The sequence below is a fragment of the Athalia rosae genome, chromosome 1 (assembly GCF_917208135.1).
Source record: "Athalia rosae chromosome 1, iyAthRosa1.1, whole genome shotgun sequence".
NCBI lineage: Eukaryota > Metazoa > Arthropoda > Insecta > Hymenoptera > Athaliidae > Athalia > Athalia rosae.
The window spans coordinates 14669694-14693383 of NC_064026.1; the positions used below are offsets into that span (position 1 = coordinate 14669694).

The 23690-nt window shown below is 36.5% G+C and overlaps 5 protein-coding genes across 12 annotated transcripts; 2 read left to right on the forward strand and 3 right to left on the reverse strand.

Moving 5' to 3' along the window:
• The first annotated feature begins 97 nt into the window (after window positions 1–97).
• LOC105690518 (Golgi SNAP receptor complex member 2) lies at window positions 98–2661 on the forward strand. 3 transcript variants are annotated; one of them, XM_048660313.1, is made up of 3 exons: window positions 98–448; window positions 528–803; window positions 975–2661. In XM_048660313.1, the coding sequence occupies exons 2-3, from the start codon at window positions 664–666 to the stop codon at window positions 1471–1473; spliced, it is 639 nt and encodes a 212-aa protein (XP_048516270.1). In that variant the 5' UTR covers window positions 98–448; window positions 528–663; the 3' UTR covers window positions 1474–2661. The 3 variants fall into 3 exon arrangements, with proteins under 3 accessions (XP_048516270.1, XP_048516269.1, XP_012263757.1); XM_012408334.3 differs by having other exon boundaries at window positions 101–358; XM_048660312.1 differs by having other exon boundaries at window positions 98–803.
• A 722-nt stretch (window positions 2662–3383) lies between these two features.
• Window positions 3384–7389, reverse strand: LOC105690670 (myotubularin-related protein 9). 2 transcript variants are annotated; one of them, XM_012408688.3, is made up of 7 exons: window positions 7046–7389; window positions 6782–6981; window positions 6311–6476; window positions 5859–6151; window positions 5686–5789; window positions 5122–5426; window positions 3384–4898 (listed from the first exon to the last, which is right to left on the reverse strand). In XM_012408688.3, exons 2-7 carry the CDS (start codon window positions 6941–6943, stop codon window positions 4174–4176), a joined length of 1755 nt encoding a protein of 584 aa, XP_012264111.2. In that variant the 5' UTR covers window positions 6944–6981; window positions 7046–7389; the 3' UTR covers window positions 3384–4173. The 2 variants fall into 2 exon arrangements, with proteins under 2 accessions (XP_012264111.2, XP_012264110.2); XM_012408687.3 differs by having other exon boundaries at window positions 6782–6962; window positions 7046–7388.
• A 219-nt stretch (window positions 7390–7608) lies between these two features.
• Window positions 7609–15869, forward strand: LOC105690609 (protein kinase C-binding protein 1). The gene is made up of 7 exons (XM_012408559.3): window positions 7609–7791; window positions 8579–9053; window positions 10311–10635; window positions 10783–10963; window positions 11062–13059; window positions 13258–13547; window positions 14449–15869. The coding sequence occupies exons 2-7, from the start codon at window positions 8593–8595 to the stop codon at window positions 14572–14574; spliced, it is 3381 nt and encodes a 1126-aa protein (XP_012263982.2). The 5' UTR covers window positions 7609–7791; window positions 8579–8592; the 3' UTR covers window positions 14575–15869.
• Window positions 15840–19295, reverse strand: LOC105690445 (thiamine transporter 1-like). 4 transcript variants are annotated; one of them, XM_048660300.1, is made up of 7 exons: window positions 19091–19295; window positions 18318–18342; window positions 17958–18134; window positions 17424–17846; window positions 17147–17339; window positions 16948–17089; window positions 15840–16639 (listed from the first exon to the last, which is right to left on the reverse strand). In XM_048660300.1, the coding sequence occupies exons 1-7, from the start codon at window positions 19211–19213 to the stop codon at window positions 16499–16501; spliced, it is 1224 nt and encodes a 407-aa protein (XP_048516257.1). In that variant the 5' UTR covers window positions 19214–19295; the 3' UTR covers window positions 15840–16498. The 4 variants fall into 4 exon arrangements, with proteins under 4 accessions (XP_048516257.1, XP_048516258.1, XP_048516256.1 ...); XM_048660301.1 differs by lacking the exon at window positions 17958–18134; XM_048660299.1 differs by having other exon boundaries at window positions 15840–16599; window positions 17958–18342.
• Window positions 18758–22998, reverse strand: LOC105690498 (thiamine transporter 2). Of its 2 annotated transcripts, none has more exons than XM_020854896.2 (7): window positions 22388–22998; window positions 21818–22202; window positions 21330–21710; window positions 20961–21153; window positions 20695–20836; window positions 19302–20340; window positions 18758–19027 (listed from the first exon to the last, which is right to left on the reverse strand). In XM_020854896.2, exons 1-6 carry the CDS (start codon window positions 22508–22510, stop codon window positions 20200–20202), a joined length of 1365 nt encoding a protein of 454 aa, XP_020710555.2. In that variant the 5' UTR covers window positions 22511–22998; the 3' UTR covers window positions 18758–19027; window positions 19302–20199. The 2 variants fall into 2 exon arrangements, with proteins under 2 accessions (XP_020710555.2, XP_012263713.2); XM_012408290.3 differs by having other exon boundaries at window positions 21285–21710; window positions 22388–22980.
• Window positions 22999–23690: the final 692 nt, after the last annotated feature.

The following is a 23690-nucleotide window of genomic DNA, read 5'->3' on the forward strand; positions in this document are numbered from 1 at the left end:
ACGTTGACTGAAGATTTTTACTTCATTCAGCGCTGAAAAAACGCTGAAAACGTACGGCTGAAGATGTTCAATCGCTTCAATATTTGCGGTGCATCTACTGGTGCAAATTCAAAACTTCCGGAAGTTTTTCCGAAAATGGCGGGACCAATCAGCAGAATCACTTCCTCACACCCTCGTTTTTTCAATGAAGTGACACATGACGTCCACGTTACAAACCTTGCGCCGTCAAGAGTGTCGATTATTGTTCGATTCGGTTTATTGTATTTGAGAAAAGTTGAGGATAAAATTGTTGAACCGTTGTAAACCTGTGAATACTCTGCAAGCAAAGAGGTGTAGATTAGTTGCGAGGTTGATTATCGTACGTGTACCATACATCTAACCAAAACATGCTGATTACCTATTTGCAAATTAGTCATTCATGTCGACACGAAAGTGATAGTTATTTAAAGTATATCTAACCGAATTAATTCTCCCTAAGAAGGAGGCTATGCAATTAAATCTGTGATTGTGATCGACAAATGTTCTAGGTTATTAATCCACAATAATAACCCCGCATTCGGACAGGCGGCTTTGCGCAAGTTCCGAGGTTTGGCTCGGCTCGGATTTGCTACACGTCATTCATTTTCAAAGGGATTTATTTCAAAGACTGAATTTTAGTCAAGTATGGAGGCGTTATATCATCAGACCAATAAACTAGTACAGGAAACCCAACATTTGTTTTCTCAATTGGAAAGAAAACATTCAGATTTAGATCTCCAAGCAATTGAGTATGACATACAGTCAAAGATAAATCTGATCAACAGGTAGATTAAATTTAAAATTACCTCGCTCATTATTTTGATACCAAAGAGCCCAATATTGAGTGACAGCAATCAGGCTAGTCTTTTTATTCTTTTATGAGATTTTCAGTCCTTGTACAGAGAATTTCAAATTATTTCATAAATCTAATTAATTATCACTGGTTCTTATTTCAGCAATTGTGAACGACTCGATATTCTGTGTATGAAAGGTCCTGTATCACAGAGACAAAATGCCAAAATGCGAGTTGATCAATTGAAGTATGACGCACGTCATCTATGTGCTGCTTTAAACTCATGGAGAAGTCAACTTATGCGCCGAAAAAAAGAGGAAATCGAACGAGAAGCATTATTGTCTCAACAGTTTACTCCCAACGATCAAATAGACATAATGATAGATCACAATCTTCAACATCACTCCAGTTTGCGAAACGCCACCCATGGTGTAGACGACTTGATTCAGCATGGTAGTGGGATTTTAGATGGGTTAAGATCTCAAAGATCTACTCTCAAGGGTGCTCATAAAAGACTTGTTGATATCGGAAACACTCTAGGACTCTCTAACACTACTATGAGACTTATTGAGCAGAGAGCTCGACAAGATGGATTAATATTAGTTGCCGGTATGGTTGTGACATGCTTTGTTATAGTGTTGGTAATAATGTACCTCACATAATTAACACTGCACTCATCACATGTAAATATAATGATTATGGTTATGGTTAACTATGATTATCAAAGACAATTTCAAATAATGTCGAGTACATTGCACGGAAGCTGATCATCTGACAAATTTGATTGTTATTCTGACATAAACATTTATAGAGACAAAGAACGTTGCTTTTTGTTGTTGCTGACAGTAGTACAGTTTGTCTATTTCTCTTCGAAAATATTGTAACTAAAATTCATCCAATGTGCGATGTAATTATTTTATTCCAAGAATAATTTTTATTTTAGTTTGTCATTGTTAAAACTGTTTCATCTGGCCTCTCAATCTAACTAATTTTGGTAGAGAAAAACGCATCGCAAGAATATTTATGCTATGATAGCTTTCGTTTCATACGTTCATGGTACAGTATCGCGGTGGTAGGCGGTAGAACAATGTAATATAAAAATTCTCTACTAAAAAGATATTTTGAGATATCCGCAGTCATTTTGTTCCCGCACTGCCCGAACTCGGAAACTCGTTCTGGAATTAAGGACAATTCGATTTTTATAAAAAAAACCAGTTGATATTCGGTAAATCAAATCAGTCCAATGAGTCGAAGTCGTTTGGTACTAATACATCTTCACATTTTGAATCGCCAGTGAGTTTCTGAAGGCACTGACTTCAACTTACTATACTATGTATAGACCAATGAATTTCGTTTACCTGCTGTCATTGGGAAATGGGTATTATAAGGAAAGAAAGAGGGGGTAGGACCCAAATCCCCTCTCAGTTCGTGCTCCCCTCTCCCAGAAATACGCATCCCCACCAGGTTCCTCTCAAGTAACGCGATTTTTTAAACGCGCATCATTTCGAAGGCTGCCTTTCCGGCGTCAGGAGGCTGTGGCTGAGCGATGAGTTGTACCTTCTGTTTGTTATTAAATTCGTAATTAGTCAATGAAGAGGATAGTGGAGACCGCTGTCCGGTGGCCTTGGATGAGTTTGAGTTCAGTCCACGTTTCGATTCTTTATTCGTGACTAGATCCACACTCATCCAAGGATGCTGGACCGAAGCACTGATTCAGAGCCAAACTAAGGTGACCCCCTAGAATTACAACATGCGTCCGAGAAAACGCGGCAGCTGCAAGCTTGTGTTTGTTGAACATTAATGAATAAATATAAGGGTATCGTTAAAATATAAGATCCGTAATTGTTTTATTCGAAATCTTGTTTTGTACTCGATCGTCCAAAAATTCTTTTTAGTTTCTTTGTGCGTGAACACCTGCCGTTTCTTCCTCCCTCCCCTCTAACCGTCCTTCTCGGGTAACGGTAAAATTCCAAGCCCTGTGAGGTTTCTCAGGCAAGGCACTCGGCCAAAACCACCCTCGCGTCCGTATTTGAGAGAGATGAACACTCAAATAGCACAAAAGATTTTAAAGCATGGATTCACGGTCAGTTCATGCAAGCAAAACCACTACTTTTCACGAACGACCTTACTAAATCTACCTTTCTACACCGTGCGAGTATACCTGTATGTATGGGATTTCTCTCCAGGATAATTACTAAATTGTTAGGTATACATGGGTATACATATAGAGACATAATGGATCGCATGCAATGAAAGCGGTCTTTGAAATTACCATTAAATTTATACAAGCAAAGCGAAAAATAACGGATGGAAATTTTCTCGAGAACACCACTACTACTAAACTTCTACGAATCTTATAATTTTTCGCCAATTTTCGAATCTCTGTGACTCATCGAGAAATTAAATTTACGCTCCTTTGAAAAGTTGATGGTCGTAAGTTCGGTTGCCTAGAACATGGCGCGTCATAATTGTAAGCATTCTATGCATGGTTTGGTCTCTTATTGAATCTGCAGGTGTTAGAGCCGTTGAAAGTAGATATTGTACAGAGCAAGGGCGAAAAATGTAGACATAATTTATTTGCATCGTGCATACATCTATATGCAGGCATTTATTACCTCGTAACGTACATAATAGAGATTATGTACGTACATGGTATAAGAGACAATCATTTGAATAAACTGGATTTACAAATGGTCGTGTGGTATAAATATTTCAGTACACGACTAGTATAAGATTTTGTTGGTAACAATATATCTTTACAACAACTATTTACTCTACATATATAAATTATACTGAACTTCATAAACATGTGACAGTAGGTTTTCAAACTTGAGCTTACTCAAAATATGATAGCACATGAGTATAGCTGTAGTATCAAATCAGTGATTATGTAGTGGCGATTGAATGATTTGATTATGTTTATACAATGGAGTTTGTTCCATTAGTTTTTATCAGACTGACAACTTTTAATCCACGCAACATGATATTCATGTGATCGTGCTACGGAATAAATAAGTTTTAGTACCTTGTAGCTTATTTTACAAATACCAAGTAACAAGAATACTATGCACCTAGTGGATCTTCTTATATTTTCGTGGCTTTGTTAATGTATAAGAGCTCGTACCTTCGTGCACAGCCACACATTTATTGGTACAATATGGTACAATGATTTACCAGATTTGTTAATCATAGGACAATAGATGGAAAGGAATATAAACTGGTTACTTTATCACAATATTATTGACTCTGATATTGTAATTCTGCTCTGTCCTATGTGCCAGAATATCTAAGTAGGAGAAGAAATTGGATAAACAATGCTTTCCAAATAATTCAGGTCGTTGACTTTGATGATATTATCTTCATCAAGTGCTCTGAGATTCCAAATTCAACTGAGCTAATTGAATATGCTCTTCTACATCCTCTGTCTGGTAGGAAGAATCCGGTTGGGAGCTGAGCTCTTCGATTCCTTTTCTTATCTGTGATTGTAACTGATGAGCAATTTTTCTAACTGCTGAGTGATTTCTTTTGATGTGCGATGCACATGCAAGTATGCCATCCCAAGGTGCAGCTGACGTATGACCGAGATAGAGTTCCATCCACAATTCTATACTGACTGGTGCGACACTCGGCCAAATAACCCCTGGATTTGGTTCGTAGAGTGGATTCAACCATTTTTCTAAAGACTCTGGCTGATTTATGTGGGACCACAGACTAGTCGTTCTTTCAGACAATCTCAAACGAATACGTTCCGCCTCTGAATCTCCTAAGAATGTTCCATAGCTCGAACAATAGGCGTGTCTACAAAGCTCGATAAGCAAATCTGTTGTATATTCAAAACTGAACTGAAATTGATGATGAAGTTGGTAAAGGCAATCCAGAAAAAGTAGAAAGGTTGGAGCATGTGATGGATTTTGCGAATGTGGTGAATGATAAGGGCCATGACGAGTGCGACTAAAGAAGGTATGACCAGCCTGCAACCATTCACGTTCGACTAAAGCTTGCAAACCTCTGACAGTCCGACAGTCAGGATTCAAAATTGCTTGGGCTAAACTAGTCACAACAAGGGTACAGTCTCTGCCAGCACCACCTATGAAAACCCAATGTTTATCTAAGTTCAAATATATAACTTAATATATGTTCTAATAGAACAATAGTAACTGTCCACCATGAACATAATGAATGGCATTGACAGTTCCTTTTATGAGGTACCACCATTGAGCGCTATTGTTTAATAATTATTCAGATATTACATGATCCATAAATGTGTATGGGTGTTCAGTTACAAAAAGCTCAGAGCTGGGACTACCTACCATGGACTAAGACCGCTGCAGCTTCTTGATGAAGACATTGAGCAGCTACGCAGGCTGCGTTGAGTGCAGTTTGGACTGCAGTCAGCCAACCGCTGCTTTCTAGTCGAGAAAGCCACTGCGATGTGGAGCATTTCGTATCATTGCAAGCATCAATCAGTTTACAAAAACTTTCTGCTAAGTCCGCTGAACGTGGCACAGGCTTGTGAACCTTGCGCCATTGTGGATAAGCAGTTTCTGATTCTGTGCCACCCCCTCGATTTCTAGCTGCCTGAGCCTGAGTTACAGACCGTGTATCGACAATGTATCTAGAAAAATATCTACAGTAATACTAGTGTCATTCGAATTTGTTGTAAGGCAATAAAAATTGCCTTGATTTGCCAATTTTGAATCGCTTTTTAACAGGACAGTGTTAAAAACTTTCATAGTGCTTCTAGATCTTTAACACAAAGAAAACAACAACTTTTCTGTAATCTTTTTCAACAGTATCGATATCAGTTCATTATCTTGTGAGTTAGTTGTACCTCATTGATAATAATTGAACTACTTAAATATAAGTTGACAAACCCTCTCCTTCCTGGCCCTAATACCGCGTTCAGAAGTCTTTCGTCTTCTTTGCATCGTTTCCCTATGGTCCCAGACATTGGCTGACTACTTCTCATCAGAATACTCTGTAATAAAAAGTAGTGGTATTGTATTATAGCAATGAATCGTATTCATTCAGTGTAAAGATTTTGTACCCCTCCTTCATGTCTGTAGCACAGAACAGGGAATCTGCCACCATCTCTAAACTTGGCAGCTAAGACGATAACTTTATCTTCTATATGTCGTGGGACAATAACTGCTGATGGATAGGAATTACAAACTTTGTAATCACGATTTAGGTAACAAATACGCCATTCATCTGCATGAGTTGCTAATAACCTAGACCATTCTGAAACTGGTGCAAATGCGGTCCATCCATCTTCAACTTGTGTCGTTGAATTAGTTACAGATTGTGGCCTATAGAAGAAAGGGTACTGCAGTGATTGATCTGAAATTTAAAATACATGTGCAATTATGTTATAGTAAGACTTTTGCTTGATATATTTTCCCACAAATGTCATGAATGGTTATTCTTTTAGACGAATTTGATGACTCGAAAGCCATAATATTTTTGAATTCACAAGTCCCAATGCATCCTGTGTATTACCTAGACATGCAAGCTTTTCAAGCGAGAGAGCTACATTATTTAAGTCTTCTGTAGAGTTAATATCCAATTGATAAATACGAAAATCCTTGCACTTCAAAATGATACTGCCTCCAGGGTTTTGGTTATTCGACTTTTTCTCTATGATATCAATGTTGCGGTGCAATAGCTGAAACACAAATAGATCAGTGATGTTCACACCCAGTGAGTCCTGAAACCAGATGGTAACAATCATGATGTAGGGATGATATTTTCATCACAACTTTAACGTAAAATCATCAGGGTTCCATTCATTTCAGATGGATGATAGTTTTCAGAACAATCATAATTCTGAGACAGTATCACAAAGTGGAAACTGTAACATTTTTGATATCATATTGAATCTTTTGTTGAACCCTTATTCTAAATACATATTGCAGGTTGTTTACAACGGTTGAGCGGTAAATATATCTTGAAATTAGATTGGTCCAGTACCCAGAGCTCTTGTGAAGCCACCTGTCTTGAAGACAGAATGAGATGGTGTCCGCTAATACACAGCGTTCCATCTAAGCTAGGATTCCTATCAGTTTCATCACTTTTATCAGTGAGAACGACGTTATCTACTTTAGGCACCAATATCAAGTCGGCGAATTCCATTATCCTAGTCGTTGGTTTTCTGGAAATGACAAGACAAACTATCATTGACTCAAAATACGTGCATTATTGACAGATCGCTGTAACCTCAAATTAATAACTTACGTGCTGCTGTTTTCTTGAATTGTTATTGGTAAGTTGTTTAATCAACTCTGCAGAGTAAATTGTCAAAATATTCGGGTCACATATCCTTTGGTGCAGTTTAATTGAATCTTTTAGTGACAGCTGTTTGTACTCTTGAGAACAAGAGAATAAATCTGTGCGCGAATATTTACGGGTGTATAAATCACCTGATTACAAATAGGAATTTGCAAAAAAATTCTACTAATTTCTAATTGTTTATAGGGCGTATACTAAAATCTGGACATTCTAGGAGGCAACATTCTTTAGCAATATCATTGTGAGGTTTCAGATTGACGTGCAATGCATGGTTTGACACTTCTTTAATGGTATACGTCACTTGTGTATATTACCTTGATTTGCATAATCAACTACAAATACAATAGATACAATACCACTACACGTGCATCACCATAGATAAAACGACCACATGACTTGAAAGTTCGGGTAGGTTCCGAGGGATGGCCCTATTAGTTTAGTATATTATATAGGTATAGTGAGAGCTGAGAATTGAACTGGGAACTTGGTAGAACTTCAGAAGGAAAGCCGAAAGCCCCGTTCAGCGCTCGTCGTGTGGTGGGTGCAGGGAGAGAGATATTTCCTAATATTTTACAACGATTGTTGGCTTCGCCTGGCATGTTATTGAAGAGAGAACCACCGTATTGCTGACTGATGCGTCATCTGCTGAACTTTCGTCGATTAGAGATGAGTACATGAACGTAAACTAATTGGTAAGATCCTGTTTGTGTTTTTATCAATTACAATAATACATCCTCTACTCTATTCATTACCATTTCACACAAGTGCAGCATCCATTCCTGCTCTTGTCAGTTATGCCACCTATTGTTCTGATAGTCTGAAAATATGGATTGACTCTTAGCCAGCTAGTTCATTTCAATCCATACAGTAGTCCTTTCTCCCGATAGAATTTACACAAATATGTATGTCTCTTGAACCAGTATCCGCTACATCGAGCTCCGATTCAGATTCTACTTCCTACCCTTGTCACAGCATTGTTTAAATTGCATTCCACATCAATACAGAATGCTCAATTTACAGATGCTTTTTATTACATAGAATTTTGTACTATTCAGACATTTAATTGATTTTCACAATCTAGTGATGTAATGCCTAATTATTCTATTTTTAATTCTTGTTTGATCAGAAACCCAACTGGATTTTGTGCTAGCTTACTGATTCGGGAATAGCATGCGCTAAGTAACAATAATTTAGCTGGTTATAGTACAACACTCTTAGTAATCAGGTACCATAAGATATAGTTTGTAATCTCAACTAACAAAGCCACTATTTGTTAGTAAAGCATAAGTTATGAACTATCTTCTCATTTATGATAGATTCACATACAGTTACCTGTCATCAAATGCTCAATTCAAATATTGTAATTAATCTCTACTATACCTTTACCGTCACACTATGTGAAAGTAGGAAAATTAAATCCTTGTGAAACTTCCAGTTATTATGGTTATTCAAGATATAATATTTACTCTTTTTATTTAGATACTTTTTGGTACATGATTGTAATCAATATGGAGACTTTGGAAAATGGAGAAAATGCAATGCAGAACTCAGTTGATCAGAACAAGTTGGATCTCACAATTACGGAAATGGATACAAATGCTGATGAATCTGAGACAAAATTAGATGAAACAAGCAGAACTGAACCTACTGATGAAACTAAGCACCTAGAATCAAAGACAAATTCTAATATTAGCGATGATGTCAAGGCTAAACAGCAAACTGAATCAAACAGGAAGGAAACTGACATAGAAACAGTAAAACTTCAAATAAGTAAACTTGAAGCGGAACAAAACATTGATGAAGCAATCGATGCCAAGAGTCCTGCCAACGAAACACGGAGCACAGAAACAAGATCCTCATCATTGTCTGTTAGCAAAGACCTCAAGATCACCGAAGAAGAAATAAAAGGGGAAAGTGTCTCTAAGGAGGGGAGGAGAAAACGTAGAATATCAAGGTTGGTGGAGCCTATTATACAGACATACTGTTTTTTTTATGTTCGCTTGGTTTTACGACATAGGCCTGATTCTTGACAAGAAAATTATAAACCTTTTCCAAAGAATGCTTGAATTACTTCTTGATCAGAATAGACTTGAATATGATTTACAAATTGAACAACAGATCTCTTTCATCCTGTAGCGATTTTATATTGGTTAAACATTCCAAAAACCAATCTTTAGACTAGTTTTTCGAATAATCTCTATTGGTGTTTCTAACAATTTGTATCACTATTCAATTCACTATGACCTTTGAGAATTAGTATAGTTTTGAGTTTTGCACTGAATATACCTAATACATAGGAAGAATTAGAAAGTTCCAAGATCCAGATTGTTCTAGAACAGTATCAAGTCTTACTCTTCATTGTGCTTTACTTCACGTATTTTTCTGTCTACTAGCTTGTCAGACAAATGTGATTCATTATTTGGTCTTCATTGGGGTTTACACCACAGAGAGGGCAAATATTTTGAACCCAGTTTCAGCTCTGTAGACTTAGAATTAGAAGAATGAATGACACTTATGCTTGTGTATACCACAGAGAGTTTGAGACACATATTTGAAATATTAGTACCATAGGATAATGTAAATATATTTTCATCTCCAGCATTGTAATAAGTCTTAGTTTTATCCATAACTCATCCTCTGCATTCCTGCAATCTCATCATAATATTATTGTGTTATTTATAGAGTTACTGTTCACAAGACTGTTATTAAGACTGTAAACAACTAGAGTTTTTAGTAATCCAGTCATACATATTTTAATCTCAATAGTGTCATTGGAAGCCATTAAGTTTTGACGGAACAAGATGCTTTAGCTCATGATTTTCGTTTCATATTTCATGACATACGCCACTTGTTTCAAAGTTGTAACACAATCATCAGAAAGTGTCCTTGACCTCAATAATTGCAATGCCCTTATGGCTATCATGTAGACAGTAAGACTCAATAGTATCGAACTATTCAGGAGTTTTCATTCTTATTACTTTCTAATTTTGATTTGGCTTAACTGTAGCTGAATTGAATAGATAGAATAAGTCAAGAAATGAGAGGATTAGTGTGTGCTGTGTTTTGAATTAATTTGTGACTGACATCTGAAGAAAGGGGTCTTGAATAAATGTAAATTATAGAAATTGGGAAGTCAAATTGAATAGGATCAAAAAGTGCATAATTATATTGTATGATTATTGGATAGAATTGAATGATTTTCTGTTTTCAGTGTACAAGGAGGAGACTTGTCTGCGGACAAAAATGAGCGAGTTAACAAACCCAAACGATCTAAGAGTGATTCAGACAAGTTTTGTTGGCGCTGTCATAAAGAAGCTGTTGACAGCCAGTGTACAGCCTGTCCTCGTTCATGGCATCGTAGATGCATGGGTGGAGGCCCAGCACCAACGTCTGAGAATTGGATCTGCGGGGAGTGTGCTGCGATTTTAAAAGCTGAAAATGCTGAAACACGTTCACCTGCTATGACACAGTTATCTGTGGAGCAGCTCTGTACCCTTTTGAAACACGTAGTTGGAAGAATGCGGGATTATCCAGGGGTATGCGCACTAGCATAGTGCCATAAAATTTCTAAAGTACCTCTGTACTTTAAAAACGCTTTATAAATCCTAAAATGGCAAGATGATACTTGCTCGGGAGATTGAAGTAATTGCAACTAATAAACAACTTTTCTTTCTTCTGTACAGTCAGAGCCATTCTGGAAGGCAGTAGATCTCACTGAAGTTCCCAACTATTTGGATTACGTTGTTAAGCCAATGGATTTGAGTTTGCTAGAGTCCAACGTTCGCTCAAAGCTCTATGGAAGCACCGAAGCTTTTATGGCTGATGCCAAGTGGATTCAACATAATTGCATTGTATTTAATACTTGTACGTATTTTTATACCCTTTAATTATTGTATATTTTATAGTAATAATGGAATAGTTCGTCTCTTTGTTTCGTTGGAGTATGATCTTTTCATTTTCAGGTGGTGGCGTTTACACAGATACTTCTAAATTAACGAATGCTGCAAGGCAAATCATAAAAGCTGCTAGACAAGAGGTATCTGAAATTGAAGCTTGTCCCGATTGTTATGGACATGCACGAAATCTGCCTAGACCTCAACCAGCATGGTTCGTCGAACCATGCCGAAGACCACATCCACTAGTCTGGGCAAAGCTGAAAGGATTTCCTTTCTGGCCAGCAAAGGCCATGTCTCGAGTTAATGGCCAAGGTCATGTAGATGTACGTTTCTTTGGAGCTCATGATCGGGCTTGGGTATCTCCTCGAGATCTGTACTTATACTCTAAAGATCCTCCTGTCCCATTACCACGCAAACGAAAATCAGATATGGATGAATGCGTCCGTGAATTAACGCGACATTGTCGCAAGTTGGAAATGGCCTTTGGACAATTCAAATTTGCACCACCAAAAATACAATATAATCCCAGAGATTTATCTCAAATAACGTTAATGCTGCCAAACTATGACCCTTTTGTGCCCGGTAATTTAACAGCATCTTTGAGTCCTCCGCCACGCAGAAAGGGACCTTTGAGAAAACGGTCGCTGATTCTTAAGAAAAAATCTCCAACCAGGGAGGCGCTCATGAACAATAGTTCAGATTCTGCTAATGAATCTACACCGAGAAAAGATTCTGAAAGTGATTGTGACAAATTCATTGAGGCGGCCAGAATTCCACTAGTTCCATCCACGACTGAAACTAAAACAGACCAATCCAAACCAGTATTGTCCAGTAAACGTGCTGATCTTCAAAATGAACCTCAAAAATTACCTGCTAATGGAATTTCTCATAAAAACAAAAAACCTGGATTAAAACGTGGGAACATTATTAAAAAACAAGGTGTTGAAATCCAGATAGAGAACAAAAATCACTCAGTAAGTAAGGGTAGTGACGGTCATAGCAGTTCTGAAAATGAAATTGCACTGGATATTAGACAATCCTTGAAGTTGGTTGATGACACCTCACATGAAGAGAAACCTTTACCATTGGAGATTGAAAAAAAATCTCAGAAATTACAAAAAAATGATATTGAATCACTGCCGGAATCAAAAATCAAATTAAAAAATAATCAGAAAATAAATAAAAACCAAGCCAAAGGCTATAAACCGAAAACTAGAATGGTTAATCAGGTAATTGCGGAACGAGCCAAGGCTACAGCTGCCAACCAGCCACAAGTGTTACCCGAACCTATACAAGATGAGAATTCTTACAGAGATCAAACACCAGTTGCTAGTGTATCATCAAGATCAATCAGTACTGATTCCTCTGCCAATCTAACCGACACCATAGCTAATTCTTCATGTAGCTCGAATAATACAGCAGATGCAATTCCTAATACTATTGTTAATACAAATTCATTAACGGCTATAGCTATGACTGCGTCAGGTTCGATTCCTACAATTGTTAATGCTGGAAATACTGCTGAGTCTGTAATGACTTCAATTTTATTAAGGAACAACACTCCATCAGAGGCTGGAAAAAGAGCGAAATTAATCAAAGATTCCTTTACAATGAACGAAGCATCAGCCATAATTAAACAGGAACCTAAGGAACAACACCAACACCAACCACTAAAGAAGGAGTCCAAGGCACGTAAATCCTTCCTCAATAAGCCTCCAGTTTTCCCTCAAATTCCAGCACCGTCCCCACCAAAAGCTCCAGCAAGTCCACCTGATGCGATGGTTTACATTCCTGGACATAGAACAGAAAATGAAAGTGATCATTTGTTACTACCTCCAGAGGCAGGTCCTCTCAGTGCTCAGCTTCATCGTGGAGGTCAGGACTTAGCTAGGCGAATGGCACAACTGATGGTAGAAGCTCTTGCCGAGGCAGCTCAAGTAGATTCAAATCATCCTGATAATTCTGAAATTAATCAACGAGCAACAGTACACTATCTCAAACTACAGATAGAACGAATGAGATGGCAACATCAACAGCATCTAGCTGAACTGAAGCATAATACAGGTACGCTAACTTCAAAATGTACGAATAAGTAAGTAATTATGTTTTTTTTCACACTTCCAAGTGTGAAGGTGAATTGAAATATCTACTTATCAAAATCATTTCTCAAAATTTGTTTCAACAAATTTTTCAAGTAATTCTATGAATTCTAAAGTTGAGGATAGTATGTTTTTGAGCGTTTTTTTTTCAACCGATTCCCAGATCTGAAATTAAGGGAAATGAAAGCGAGCTGGGAGGCTGAACGATATAGAGCAATTGAAGAAACTCGACGTGAAGCAGAAGAAGAGCGGTTAAGAAGTATTGAAGAGACGAAACGAAAACAATGGTGTGCATTGTGCGGAAATGAAGCTTTATTTTACTGTTGTTGGAACACGGCATACTGTGATTATCCATGCCAGCAAGCTCATTGGTCCAGCCACATGCGGACTTGTGCTCAAAATCCACCTCCAAACACCATTATTACTGCAACTGCGAACGTCAATCAACAGCAGGTGATGCCAAGGCTTGTGATAACTATGCCGCATGCATCACCTAACGTATGGGGGGCCTAGAGCCAAGATTGGTGTAAATCTTTGAGGCTTACTTTAATGTGTGAAACAAATTCATGCATAGCTAAGAAATATTAGGGTTTATATAGTTTTACAAGTGGAAGGCAGTGGTTACATTACTTTATAGGTGAAAATGATTCTGAAAACTTGACTGCAATTTTGATTGGAGCGTTTACAAAATTTTGATTTTCCCCATTTTGGGTTGTCTCCTCGCGATGATCAGTTCTATAGGTCAAGACCGTTGTTCACATACTTTCTACATTTGACAAATTGTTTCCTCCTATACAAGTTCAATATTTTTTAAATAAAATGTTAATTCCCCTTGGAAATAGTCAACGCAATTTATTCTTGCACGTAGAACATTGAAATATAAGAGTAAAACATTCATGGATTTGACTTACACTATTCATGCTCTGGACCCTTCATGCTATGAAGAATTGTGTTATTCGCTAGCATTTATGTTTCGTTCATTGCAAATATTCAAAATTTAAAAATAACTAATATAGTGATAAATATAACGTCATAATAAGTATTCAAAATTTAAATTGAAACATATGGAATTATATAATTGAGATTTGAAAGTCTTGATACAATAAGAAAGACAAAATAAGGCAGTTGTTTTCTGTCATGCAAAATGACTTCTTACATACATATATGGCTATATACGGATATAAAAACCACAAAAAAATGCGTATGGTCCTTATTGAATTGTCAAAACATCTGAGTCACAAATTCCGATACTGTCATGCAATACTAACATACTACTTTGTAATCTATGTATATGCTATTGTCCTCATAAAATGCTGTCATCTAAGTACTAATGTATATCTTCTTGTATTTACAGAACGGTTTTATCAAACCATGTGCTCCAGGTGGTAACATATACACTCTCCAAAATGGTGAGTTCAGACTTGTGCCAACTACAATACCATGTCCAACAATCAAAGCTATTAAAGTACAGCAACACTGAAATACCGAGGTATGTCGTTTGGTCATTGACGAGATATTAACATTATGTTAATACCACAAGTAAGTGGCAAAGTGGCAATTATATTTATATTATTATATTATAATCGATTTAACATTCTACGGTTGTAAAATTTCTGTGGCAGCAAAGTATGAGATATCATTTCTATATCTTCATGGTATTTTCGGTACTCTTGAACGACCACGGCATGCAAAAAATTTTGTTGAAAGGGCAAAGATTGATAACATTTTGTACTTCTGACCCTTCTAATATCGGCTCCGAGTTTTGGGCTGAATTTGTTCTTATGAAAAGCATATGAATTCGCAGCAGATAAGTTTTGAAATTATAAGGGATTGGAGGAAATTTTTCGATTTGGTTAATTTGAGTGATTACAATCCACTTGATGAAATATCGGGAAGTTCTTGCGTGTGCTTTTGTAAATGAATTCCGGACGCTCTAATTAGCTCATAGTTTACCTGAGATTATGAAATGAAATTTATTTCAAGCTAAACATTGTTATCATAGTCATGGATTATAGATCATTACATCGTAAGTGAATATGATCATAGCATCGAATAACCGAATTTCTACTTAATTGAGAAGTAAAGCATATTTATCTTGTATGGCATCAAAAAATGAATCTGCAGCGAAACGTAGCGGTGTATCTATTTAAACTTTTATTATTAATATCTTAATTATTTATTAATAAGCACTCCGCAATCTGATTATGGTAGACAAACAGAAAGATTATATATCTTTATATACATATGTATGTATATCTATTGATAATTTGAAGCTCGATCACCTACGACAAGAGCGTGTATTTTTACAATCTTGGAAGTGATGATGTTTTGATTACAGCATCGTTAAATGCGTGGAGAAATTATCTCTCGTATTGAGGATGTATGTTATCCAGTGACTTGCTGATAAATTTGCACACTATGACAAAAATTCGTCCCTTAAACACGACTTGCAAGGTAACTATGTTGAATTGTGTCGACCGTCACAAAAATATTTTTCGTTTTAAGGGGCAAACCATCCTCGTGTGTGTGTTTTAAAAAGTCACGAGACGGGAATGACCCGAATAATGCTCCTCTTATCCTTTGTAGATAAGCTCTTTCATTATAAGTGATTCATGTAGAATCAATTGTTAATACGAACATTATTCAGTAGTTTCAGGGCCTAGAAAGATTTCTAAGCTTATACATTCGTTAGTACACCATACAACAATATAAATGTAGTCCATTAATTGTTATGTACCACATAAGTAAAACAACAATACATTTTATTTCCTAAAACTGGGCTACACATTTCATTCTAATAAAATACTATTTCTTTACCATATAAATAACAACTCATTTGTACCTTTAAGCACCAGAGTGTATATACCGGATGTTTCAAATTTCAAATAGTCAGAAGAAAAACTGAACATTTTGCAGTTTTTTGTAAGCAATAATTCAGAATATGATGTCACTTTTAAGGTCCACGTACAAAAAAGTATGTTCGAATATGTAAAATTTGTATGTGTCCAGGGGGGGAAGCGGCGTTTATTGGGAGCGCAATGAAATGGGATTGTCGATCAATATTATATGCATTGATTTGAAATCATTTGGAATTATTGGGGTGGTTTGGCTTGTCTGAAGCCCCCCCGGATATATCATCATAGATTTCAATACCATCGGTATTGATAAATCAGCATACATCAAACTTTTTAAATCTTACGTAATACATCGCGCCAGTTTTGAAGGTCAATTCGTAATCAGTGGGCCAAAATACATCGTTTCACTGTAAAGGTTGTTATCAGAAAGGGCTTTTCTTACTTCTGCACCCGCATTTTTTCCATCACGTATTTAGATGGAATCAAAATATTCCTTTTCTTCTTTACTGCCTTTTCACCTTTTTACATCTAATTTTTCATAATTACTATTCAGTTCCTATCTACGGCGACGAACGACGGTTGCCATAGTTTGAAGTGTATACCATGCTTACTTTGCTGCACCATTATACGTATTGCCATTGCCATGAACACTGTACCCAAAATCATAAAATATCCACCATAGACGACGTACTGTAATGAAAAAATCCTTATCCCATTATTAAGTAGAATTCAACCATGCATGTATGTTACATCTGAAGCACATACACAATTTAATCGTAGACAGAAAACTGTGATCTTCGCTTATACACGGAGAGATTAGAACATTTATGCCAATAGATAAAATTTGATCAGCTTTGGAATAAAACAGATTTCCATATCATGTCTTGAAAATCTAGCATACGAGATTGGAAGAGACGCGCATCAATATCTTCGAGGGTACGTTAATGATGGGCGTATAGGATCTTTATAAATTCTAATTATGAATTAAATTTCCATACCTGTAGTCGGATGGATAAAGCAAACACGCAATTTCCAGTTACTGCAAAGGCCAACAAGCTTTGTAGAAGTAATGCCACCAACATATTTATACCGAATATAAATCCATAACTTTCATCAGACAAGTTCTTAGCGACTTCAGAGCTGAAAAGTTCAGGATTAACTACCCGTTTTTTATAACTATTAAAAAAAAATGCTTACCTTACTACTGTGATCATTGCCTGGTATAAGGCTACAAACGTAATGTAAGAAATGTACGAACACCATATATTTTGTGTCTGAGATGCAACGATGAGTGCAGCACCTTGGATTAATGCAAATACTGATAAAACTGCCTCTCCGACGACAGACCAGTTCAGATTGAGCTTTCCAATCCCAAACATAGACAGGGCAACTGCAACGATATGAAATAATTGAAATATCTGCTGTACAAGTAAGATGCAAAATGAAATTCACAAAATTAACTGTTGCTGCTTGCCAATGACTGTAAGGACTGCTTCGGCTAGCCCATTGTAAACATTGTCCGATTCTTCCATTGAATTTTTCCAGAGAAATTGTATGTAGTTGCATACTTGGAAATAGCCGCAAGTAGCAAATGCCCACCATACAGACCATTTGAGCTGATCAGGATTCGAATATGCGAGCAAAAAATCTCGCCACATTGAACGGTACACATTTTTAATTTTTCCAAAAGTACCCCGATTTGCGTCGGACTCTTTCACAGTCTGGATTTTTAGCTGAGTCTGGGATGATTCGTCAATGCATCGCTCTGCTTTGATCTGTATTGTTTGTTGCGACTGTAAACATTCTTCGGCACATTCAGACGTCTTTGAACGATGAAAATAAATAGATTGGGACACAGGCGGTAGAAAAAAAGCCCAAATAGTTGCAAGAACTAAACCTGTACAAATAGATATTGAAGCTAATTTAGGGATTAAAATTATCGGATCTATGTTGAATATACGTATGTGATAAAAATTGGCGCAATTACACATGCACACTGTTTGCATACCGGCCAGTGTGAGGTAGAGCAGCTGATGATAATCAAGAAGATTAAAAGATACTATTAACTGCGCTACTACACTTGCAGTGAATCTTCCCAATGAAAGCGCAATCCTGGTATGACTGGTCACTTTTTGATAGTGAAGTTTGCTGATTTTGGTATATATGTATGTCAGGTACGCTATTTCTGTTGATTGAAATAGACCGAAAAAAACTTCATGAAATTTCATATCTTGTATGGTACGACCCCAGATCGTTATGATAGCTGATGAGCTTCCCGCGATACCACATAATATGATGACCGGTTTGTAGCGAAGGTAATCGGTCAACAGAAGCACCGCGAATGACGTTGTTAAATAGGAATACGTACCAACTGGAAATATCTCTTGATAAACCTGGAAGATATATACAACATTTGATGATTTCGCGAATGATATCTAATTCCTTAGTCCCAAAGACATTAGAACTTTCATGAATGTGTTTGATCATCCGACAATTTTCAAATTTCAGATCGCTATTTCAAATTTATAGCTCTGAGTTTTTTAAAGCGAACCTCGGATCGACGATAAATTTGGCCCAGCAACCTTTGGGGCGTTTCCTCACGTATTTTAACTGTAAAACTAATTTTTTAAGTCGATGCAATAATTAACTGCAGAGCGATGAGCCCTTTGTCACTGTAGTTCGGCATTAGCGGGAAAGATGCAGTTCATGATTCTTATCCGAAACCAAAAAAAAAGCAAAATCGTTCTGATCAGAATTTTTTTTTTCAAGTGAACTAAAGAAAGGTATAAATAATCATAAAAGCATAACTTTTTCAGATTTGAAAAGGAAAATGTGTATTTTTAATACAAAATAATCAATTTACCGTGCCGTAGAAGTTATCTACAAAAATTTTTTAACAATTTTATTAGTTTACATGAAGGAGAATTCAATACTGACGAAAACGAACTTTGATTCGAGTCGATAGGATTTTGTGAATATATTCCTGGATAGTTTATCCATCCACTTAGGCAATAAACAAAGAAGAAATGATTTTTTCTGGATCTTCCAAATCAGGATTTCCCCCTTAAAATGTTCAGACTGGAATCAAATAATTGAAAATTCCGTGTAAAACTTATTCATAGATTACTTGAATCTACTTGCCTGTTCTTTGGTAAAATTCATCCACTGTCCGGTGAAATATTCAACGGAAAATGGGTCAGACGGTCTGAATTCTTTGAAAAATCCAAATACGCACAACAGTAAAGATATCCTCGTATAAGACATTGCCACTTTCTTTTGAGTATTGTTAGCGACTTGATTACCAGAACATAACAATAGATCTTTATTGAATAGTAAAATTATAAGGATATACCCGCCAGGACCGCTGTACATCCCCACGCTTTTTCTCATCTATAATGCGGTGCGCGCACACTTTTCTTTCCAACCTTGGGTCATCTGGACAATTCTTTTCGCATCCTCTTCATCTATTTGCTTTTTCTCTTATTCTCATAAATTAATCGCTAACTGCTAATCATCCCGCTTTTCGAATGATTCTTTGTATTGATTTTACGGTTTATATCACAGCAGTCCACACGGCGAGCCACTTCGTAGACACTTCGTCTCATTAGGCACAAACTAGAGCCATTGCATAGAAACAGGATGATTTTTCTAAGGTATCGTTGGAAGTTTCTTCGTTGGTATATTTGGGGCAGTTGGGATAATCAAAAATGCAGAAAATTCGACACTATAACTAATAGTATTATTTCAATTGGAAACATTTTTCACAATAACTAGATAGACTCTAAAATGTTTATAAACAAACCAGTAACCTCGATAGAAAAATTATTAATTTTCTTTTACAAACTACGCACTGTACATACCTATCAAATATTCATCACTAGTCTCACGTATGTACATACAAGGCATGACTAACAATAAGAACATCTCATCAATACATTAATAATAAAAATGATGAAAACTTCTCCTGATACTGAAATTAATACCTGTTATTTTCTTCAGACCTATATCGAAAGTATTATTATTTGAAAATGAAGTTATGCGTTAACTATGAAATAGATTGCCCAGGACAGATCAAGTAACAATAAATATAAATCTACCTATTTACATTTCCACAAAAAAAATTCAGTCTAATTTTAGTGAGTTATGCGAACCTCAGCAAGTTGCCAGTGTCTACACTGTATAACAATGTACAAACAGATAAAATTTTGTAGATCTGTATAATATTATGTTTTGTTACAGTTTAATTTCTACTACGATGAACGGCGAATATCCTCACATACTTGCCACAGTTGAAACCGTTGACCAATTCTCTGATTTTCCACTATGGTAATTATTGCCATCAGCATGAATGCTCCACCCAAAATGAGGAAATATCCTCCATAAACAAGGTACTAGAACAAGAAAACTCTTGTTATGGCCATGGATGGGATTTGAACTAGAATAAGTATTGATCATAATGTAGTGCCAGGTAATATCTAATTTTTGAAGTCGCTAGATATTACGCATGGGGTTTACTGCTCGAAAAGATTTCAGTCAACACTGAGTTTGATCCACTTCTCGTCATCAACAGTTTCCATTATTGTGACATAATTAACTAACAAAGTTCATGATAGGAAACAAGTTTAATGGCAGCAGAGTCTGAATAGTGGTCTTGAGATTGTGTTAAACTGCACTCATTTATTTCTGAAGAGGAATGCGCGATTACCGTTTATCAAAAGAAAATGAATTTGACATGATATTCTTACCTGTAATCTGATTGTCAGATTGAGAACCTGGCCACCGGTCACTACAAAAGTCAGTGCACTTTGCAGAAGAGTGGCCAAGAACGTGTTCAACCCAAATATCAATCCATAGCTATCCTCCGATAATTTCTTAGCAACTTCAGAGCTGAAACGGAAACAAATAGAGGTTTGTTATATAATCCCGACCTTAATTTTGTTTTTGAGAATCTACACTGGAAAAGATTGAATGCCAAGCACTCCCAAGGAATCAGTTATAATAATATGCTTACCTTGCAACCGTGATCATCCCTTGATACATGACTCCAAACAAGATATATGCAATGTAAGATAACCACAGGCTGTATGTTTGTGCTGCGATAACTAGCAAGCTTCCTTGCATTAATGCAAAAAATGATAATATTGTCTCTCCAACCATTGGCCAGTTTAGTTTCAGCTTTCCGATGCCAAATGCTGCTAATGCACCTATTACAATGAGCAATACTGGAACTTAACTACACATCGATACGAGAAATTGCTTAGTAAAATTGGAATATAACATTGCGATTTCACTACGGATGGTATTACTTATGAAACTAATTCTGCCAACATCTTACCTAGGATAGTCAGACTTGCCTCAACGGCTCCATTATAATACTTGCCTCCTTCCACTATTGAGTTTTGCCAAAGTAATTGTACATAGGTGATGACTTGCACATAGCCACAGGTAGCAAAAGCCCACCATATCGACCACTTGAGTACGTGGAAGTCTGAGTATGCTAACAAAAAATGTCTCCAAAGTAGATGATAGGCGTTTCGAAATTTAGCCCTGAGGGTCTCGTAAGGAACTTCTTTAAGATTTTTATTTTCTAAGACCTGATGAGGATTGGATATTTGTTTGTCCTCTAGTTCTAATTCACTTGCTGAAATTCTATGTCTATGTGTGGACGAGACACTTGGTAGAGAATCTTGTGGTGGATGAAAATAAATAGATTGAGCCACTGATGGTAAAAAACATGTCCACAGTGTTGCAGTAACAATACCTGTAAGTAAAATCGTTATGTATTGTTCGTCACATATGTACCATAGTCCCTGAAAATAGTCACTCTGAAATAATAATGAATTTGATCATGAGAAAAAAATATTTTACCTGTTATTGTGAGATATATGAGCTGGCCATAATCAAGCATATTGAAAGATACTATCAGCTGTGACGCAACGCTTGCAGTAAACCGTCCCAATAATATTGCCATTCTTACATGACTTGTGACTTCTTGATAATGAATTTTGCTAACTTTTGCATAGATGTATGTATAATAAGCGACTTCTGTTGCTTGGAACAGACCATAAAAAAATTGGACAATTTCCATACCCCATATAGTTTGGGCTGAGATCATTATGATGAATGTACAACTTCCTGCAAGCCCACATAGTATGATGACGGGCTTGTACCTCACAAAATCTGTCAATAAAAATACTGCAACCAGCGTTGTTAAGTACGAATATGTACCTACTGGATATATTTCCTGGTAAGCCTGAAACATGAATGTTTTTGGACATATTTGCAATGTTGCCTGAATACTTTAGATGCTATGACTAAGGCCAAGTTTGATACGTACCCTACTCAGGACAATATATAGTTTTATAAATCATTCTTCAGAAGATGAGTAGAATATTTATTTAAGATATGTACATTTCCTAGTGAAAAATATATGCTTGCCTGTTGCTCGGTGAAATTCTTCCAGGGTCCAGTTAAATATTCAGTGACAAATGGTTCAGAGGGTCTGAATTCTTTCAAAAATCCAAAAACGCACAGAAGCAACGATATCCTGGTCCAATCCATTGATGTAATTTTTAATTATCCTTTTGTTTAATTCAATATCATTTCTCAAACATCTGATTTCGTACTGCTCGCAATCACAGCGACACTTCATGCATCGCGCGTTAAAATGCGCGATCATGTGTAGTGCTTGAGAACACCATGCGTGAGAAGGGTATAAAGATAATCTTTATTCACTCTCAACAGATACGGTTGATAATTCAGCCATTAACCGTTGTCACTCGATTCATGTATTACGAGTGCAAAAATGCGATGAAGGGACCTCAAAGAGGAGAAAACCTTCATCGCCAAACCACCGCACTGTAGTTCGCTGTAATCCGCCATTATGGTACTCATATGTCATATCCGTTCCAATCCATTCTTGACCTCTCGAGTTGGGTCGTCGATGTGAATTTAAACAGCGATTAGGAAGTTCCGAATACAAATTTTTACACGATTTACCTGGATCACCTATATGCGCCGTAACGTCGACTATTTAATCTTCAATCCTCTATCAAAAATGATTTTACTGAAATCTACGGACAGGTTTCTTTTATTCCGAACTATTTAGCCCGATTGTTATAAAAGCCAATTGACTTGCTTCCTAGAAGCAGATCCAGAAATTCAGTAATATTGAGAAGCTAGATGGCACATAAATTCAGAAAATGAAAGATAACATGAAATAATATCCAGATCTAATATTTGGAAATAAATAATTAGAATCATGAAATGAATTATTGTGATAATTTAGATTACCCAGGCAGTAAGAAAGAAGAGCTAGGTCAACTTTTAAGGTCAGCGTAGATTGAAGTTTTTTGATCAATGATGTCAGAGCTGACTAAAAAATACCTTTTCAGTCGTGGATCGACGGATATTCTTTCTTTATAAACGAAAATCTTCCACTATTACTTACGCATTGTCTCCCACTATCGCGATTTTCTAGTATTGTAAGTAATTGTACTATCCTAGATTGAGGTAATTATATTTGATTTTGTGTAAAGTAAATGATAGCTACGTGTAGGTCATCAAGATCGAACGGTTGCTTATAAAGGCGCCATATGAGATACTGTACTAAATATACTATACAGTCGACGTAGTATGGCGTTCAGATTAAATGTCTTACCATTAGATTTGCAATCATTTTTTACGATCCCACTAGAAATGAAACGTAAGTTTGGCATATAACTTTTATTTAGCATTGTGG

What these genes read in the sequence shown, in the direction of transcription:
- LOC105690670 (XM_012408688.3), bottom strand. Translation starts at nt 6,943, where the DNA reads ATGGAATTCGCCGACTTGATATTGGTGCCTAAAGTAGATAACGTCGTT. An exon ending in TTAGGGCCAGGAAGGAGAGG is followed by an intron (nt 5,427 to 5,685) that starts GTTTGTCAACTT and finishes ATATTTTTCTAG; the next exon opens with ATACATTGTCGATACACGGT. An exon ending in TGCAGCGGTCTTAGTCCATG is followed by an intron (nt 4,899 to 5,121) that starts GTAGGTAGTCCC and finishes GGGTTTTCATAG; the next exon opens with GTGGTGCTGGCAGAGACTGT.
- LOC105690445 (XM_048660298.1), bottom strand. Translation starts at nt 19,213, where the DNA reads ATGTCTTATACGAGGATATCTTTACTGTTGTGCGTATTTGGATTTTTC. An exon ending in AGCAGTCCTTACAGTCATTG is followed by an intron (nt 17,340 to 17,423) that starts GCAAGCAGCAAC and finishes ATATCGTTGCAG; the next exon opens with TTGCCCTGTCTATGTTTGGG. An exon ending in GCAATGATCACAGTAGTAAG is followed by an intron (nt 17,090 to 17,146) that starts GTAAGCATTTTT and finishes TGAACTTTTCAG; the next exon opens with CTCTGAAGTCGCTAAGAACT.
- LOC105690609 (XM_012408559.3), top strand. Translation starts at nt 8,593, where the DNA reads ATGATTGTAATCAATATGGAGACTTTGGAAAATGGAGAAAATGCAATG. An exon ending in AGAAAACGTAGAATATCAAG is followed by an intron (nt 9,054 to 10,310) that starts GTTGGTGGAGCC and finishes TTCTGTTTTCAG; the next exon opens with TGTACAAGGAGGAGACTTGT. An exon ending in CGAACGTCAATCAACAGCAG is followed by an intron (nt 13,548 to 14,448) that starts GTGATGCCAAGG and finishes TTGTATTTACAG; the next exon opens with AACGGTTTTATCAAACCATG.
- LOC105690498 (XM_012408290.3), bottom strand. Translation starts at nt 22,510, where the DNA reads ATGGATTGGACCAGGATATCGTTGCTTCTGTGCGTTTTTGGATTTTTG. An exon ending in GGGATGATCACGGTTGCAAG is followed by an intron (nt 20,837 to 20,960) that starts GTAAGCATATTA and finishes TTTCCGTTTCAG; the next exon opens with CTCTGAAGTTGCTAAGAAAT. An exon ending in ATCTGACAATCAGATTACAG is followed by an intron (nt 20,341 to 20,694) that starts GTAAGAATATCA and finishes TTCTTGTTCTAG; the next exon opens with TACCTTGTTTATGGAGGATA.
- LOC105690518 (XM_048660312.1), top strand. Translation starts at nt 664, where the DNA reads ATGGAGGCGTTATATCATCAGACCAATAAACTAGTACAGGAAACCCAA. An exon ending in AAGATAAATCTGATCAACAG is followed by an intron (nt 804 to 974) that starts GTAGATTAAATT and finishes TTCTTATTTCAG; the next exon opens with CAATTGTGAACGACTCGATA.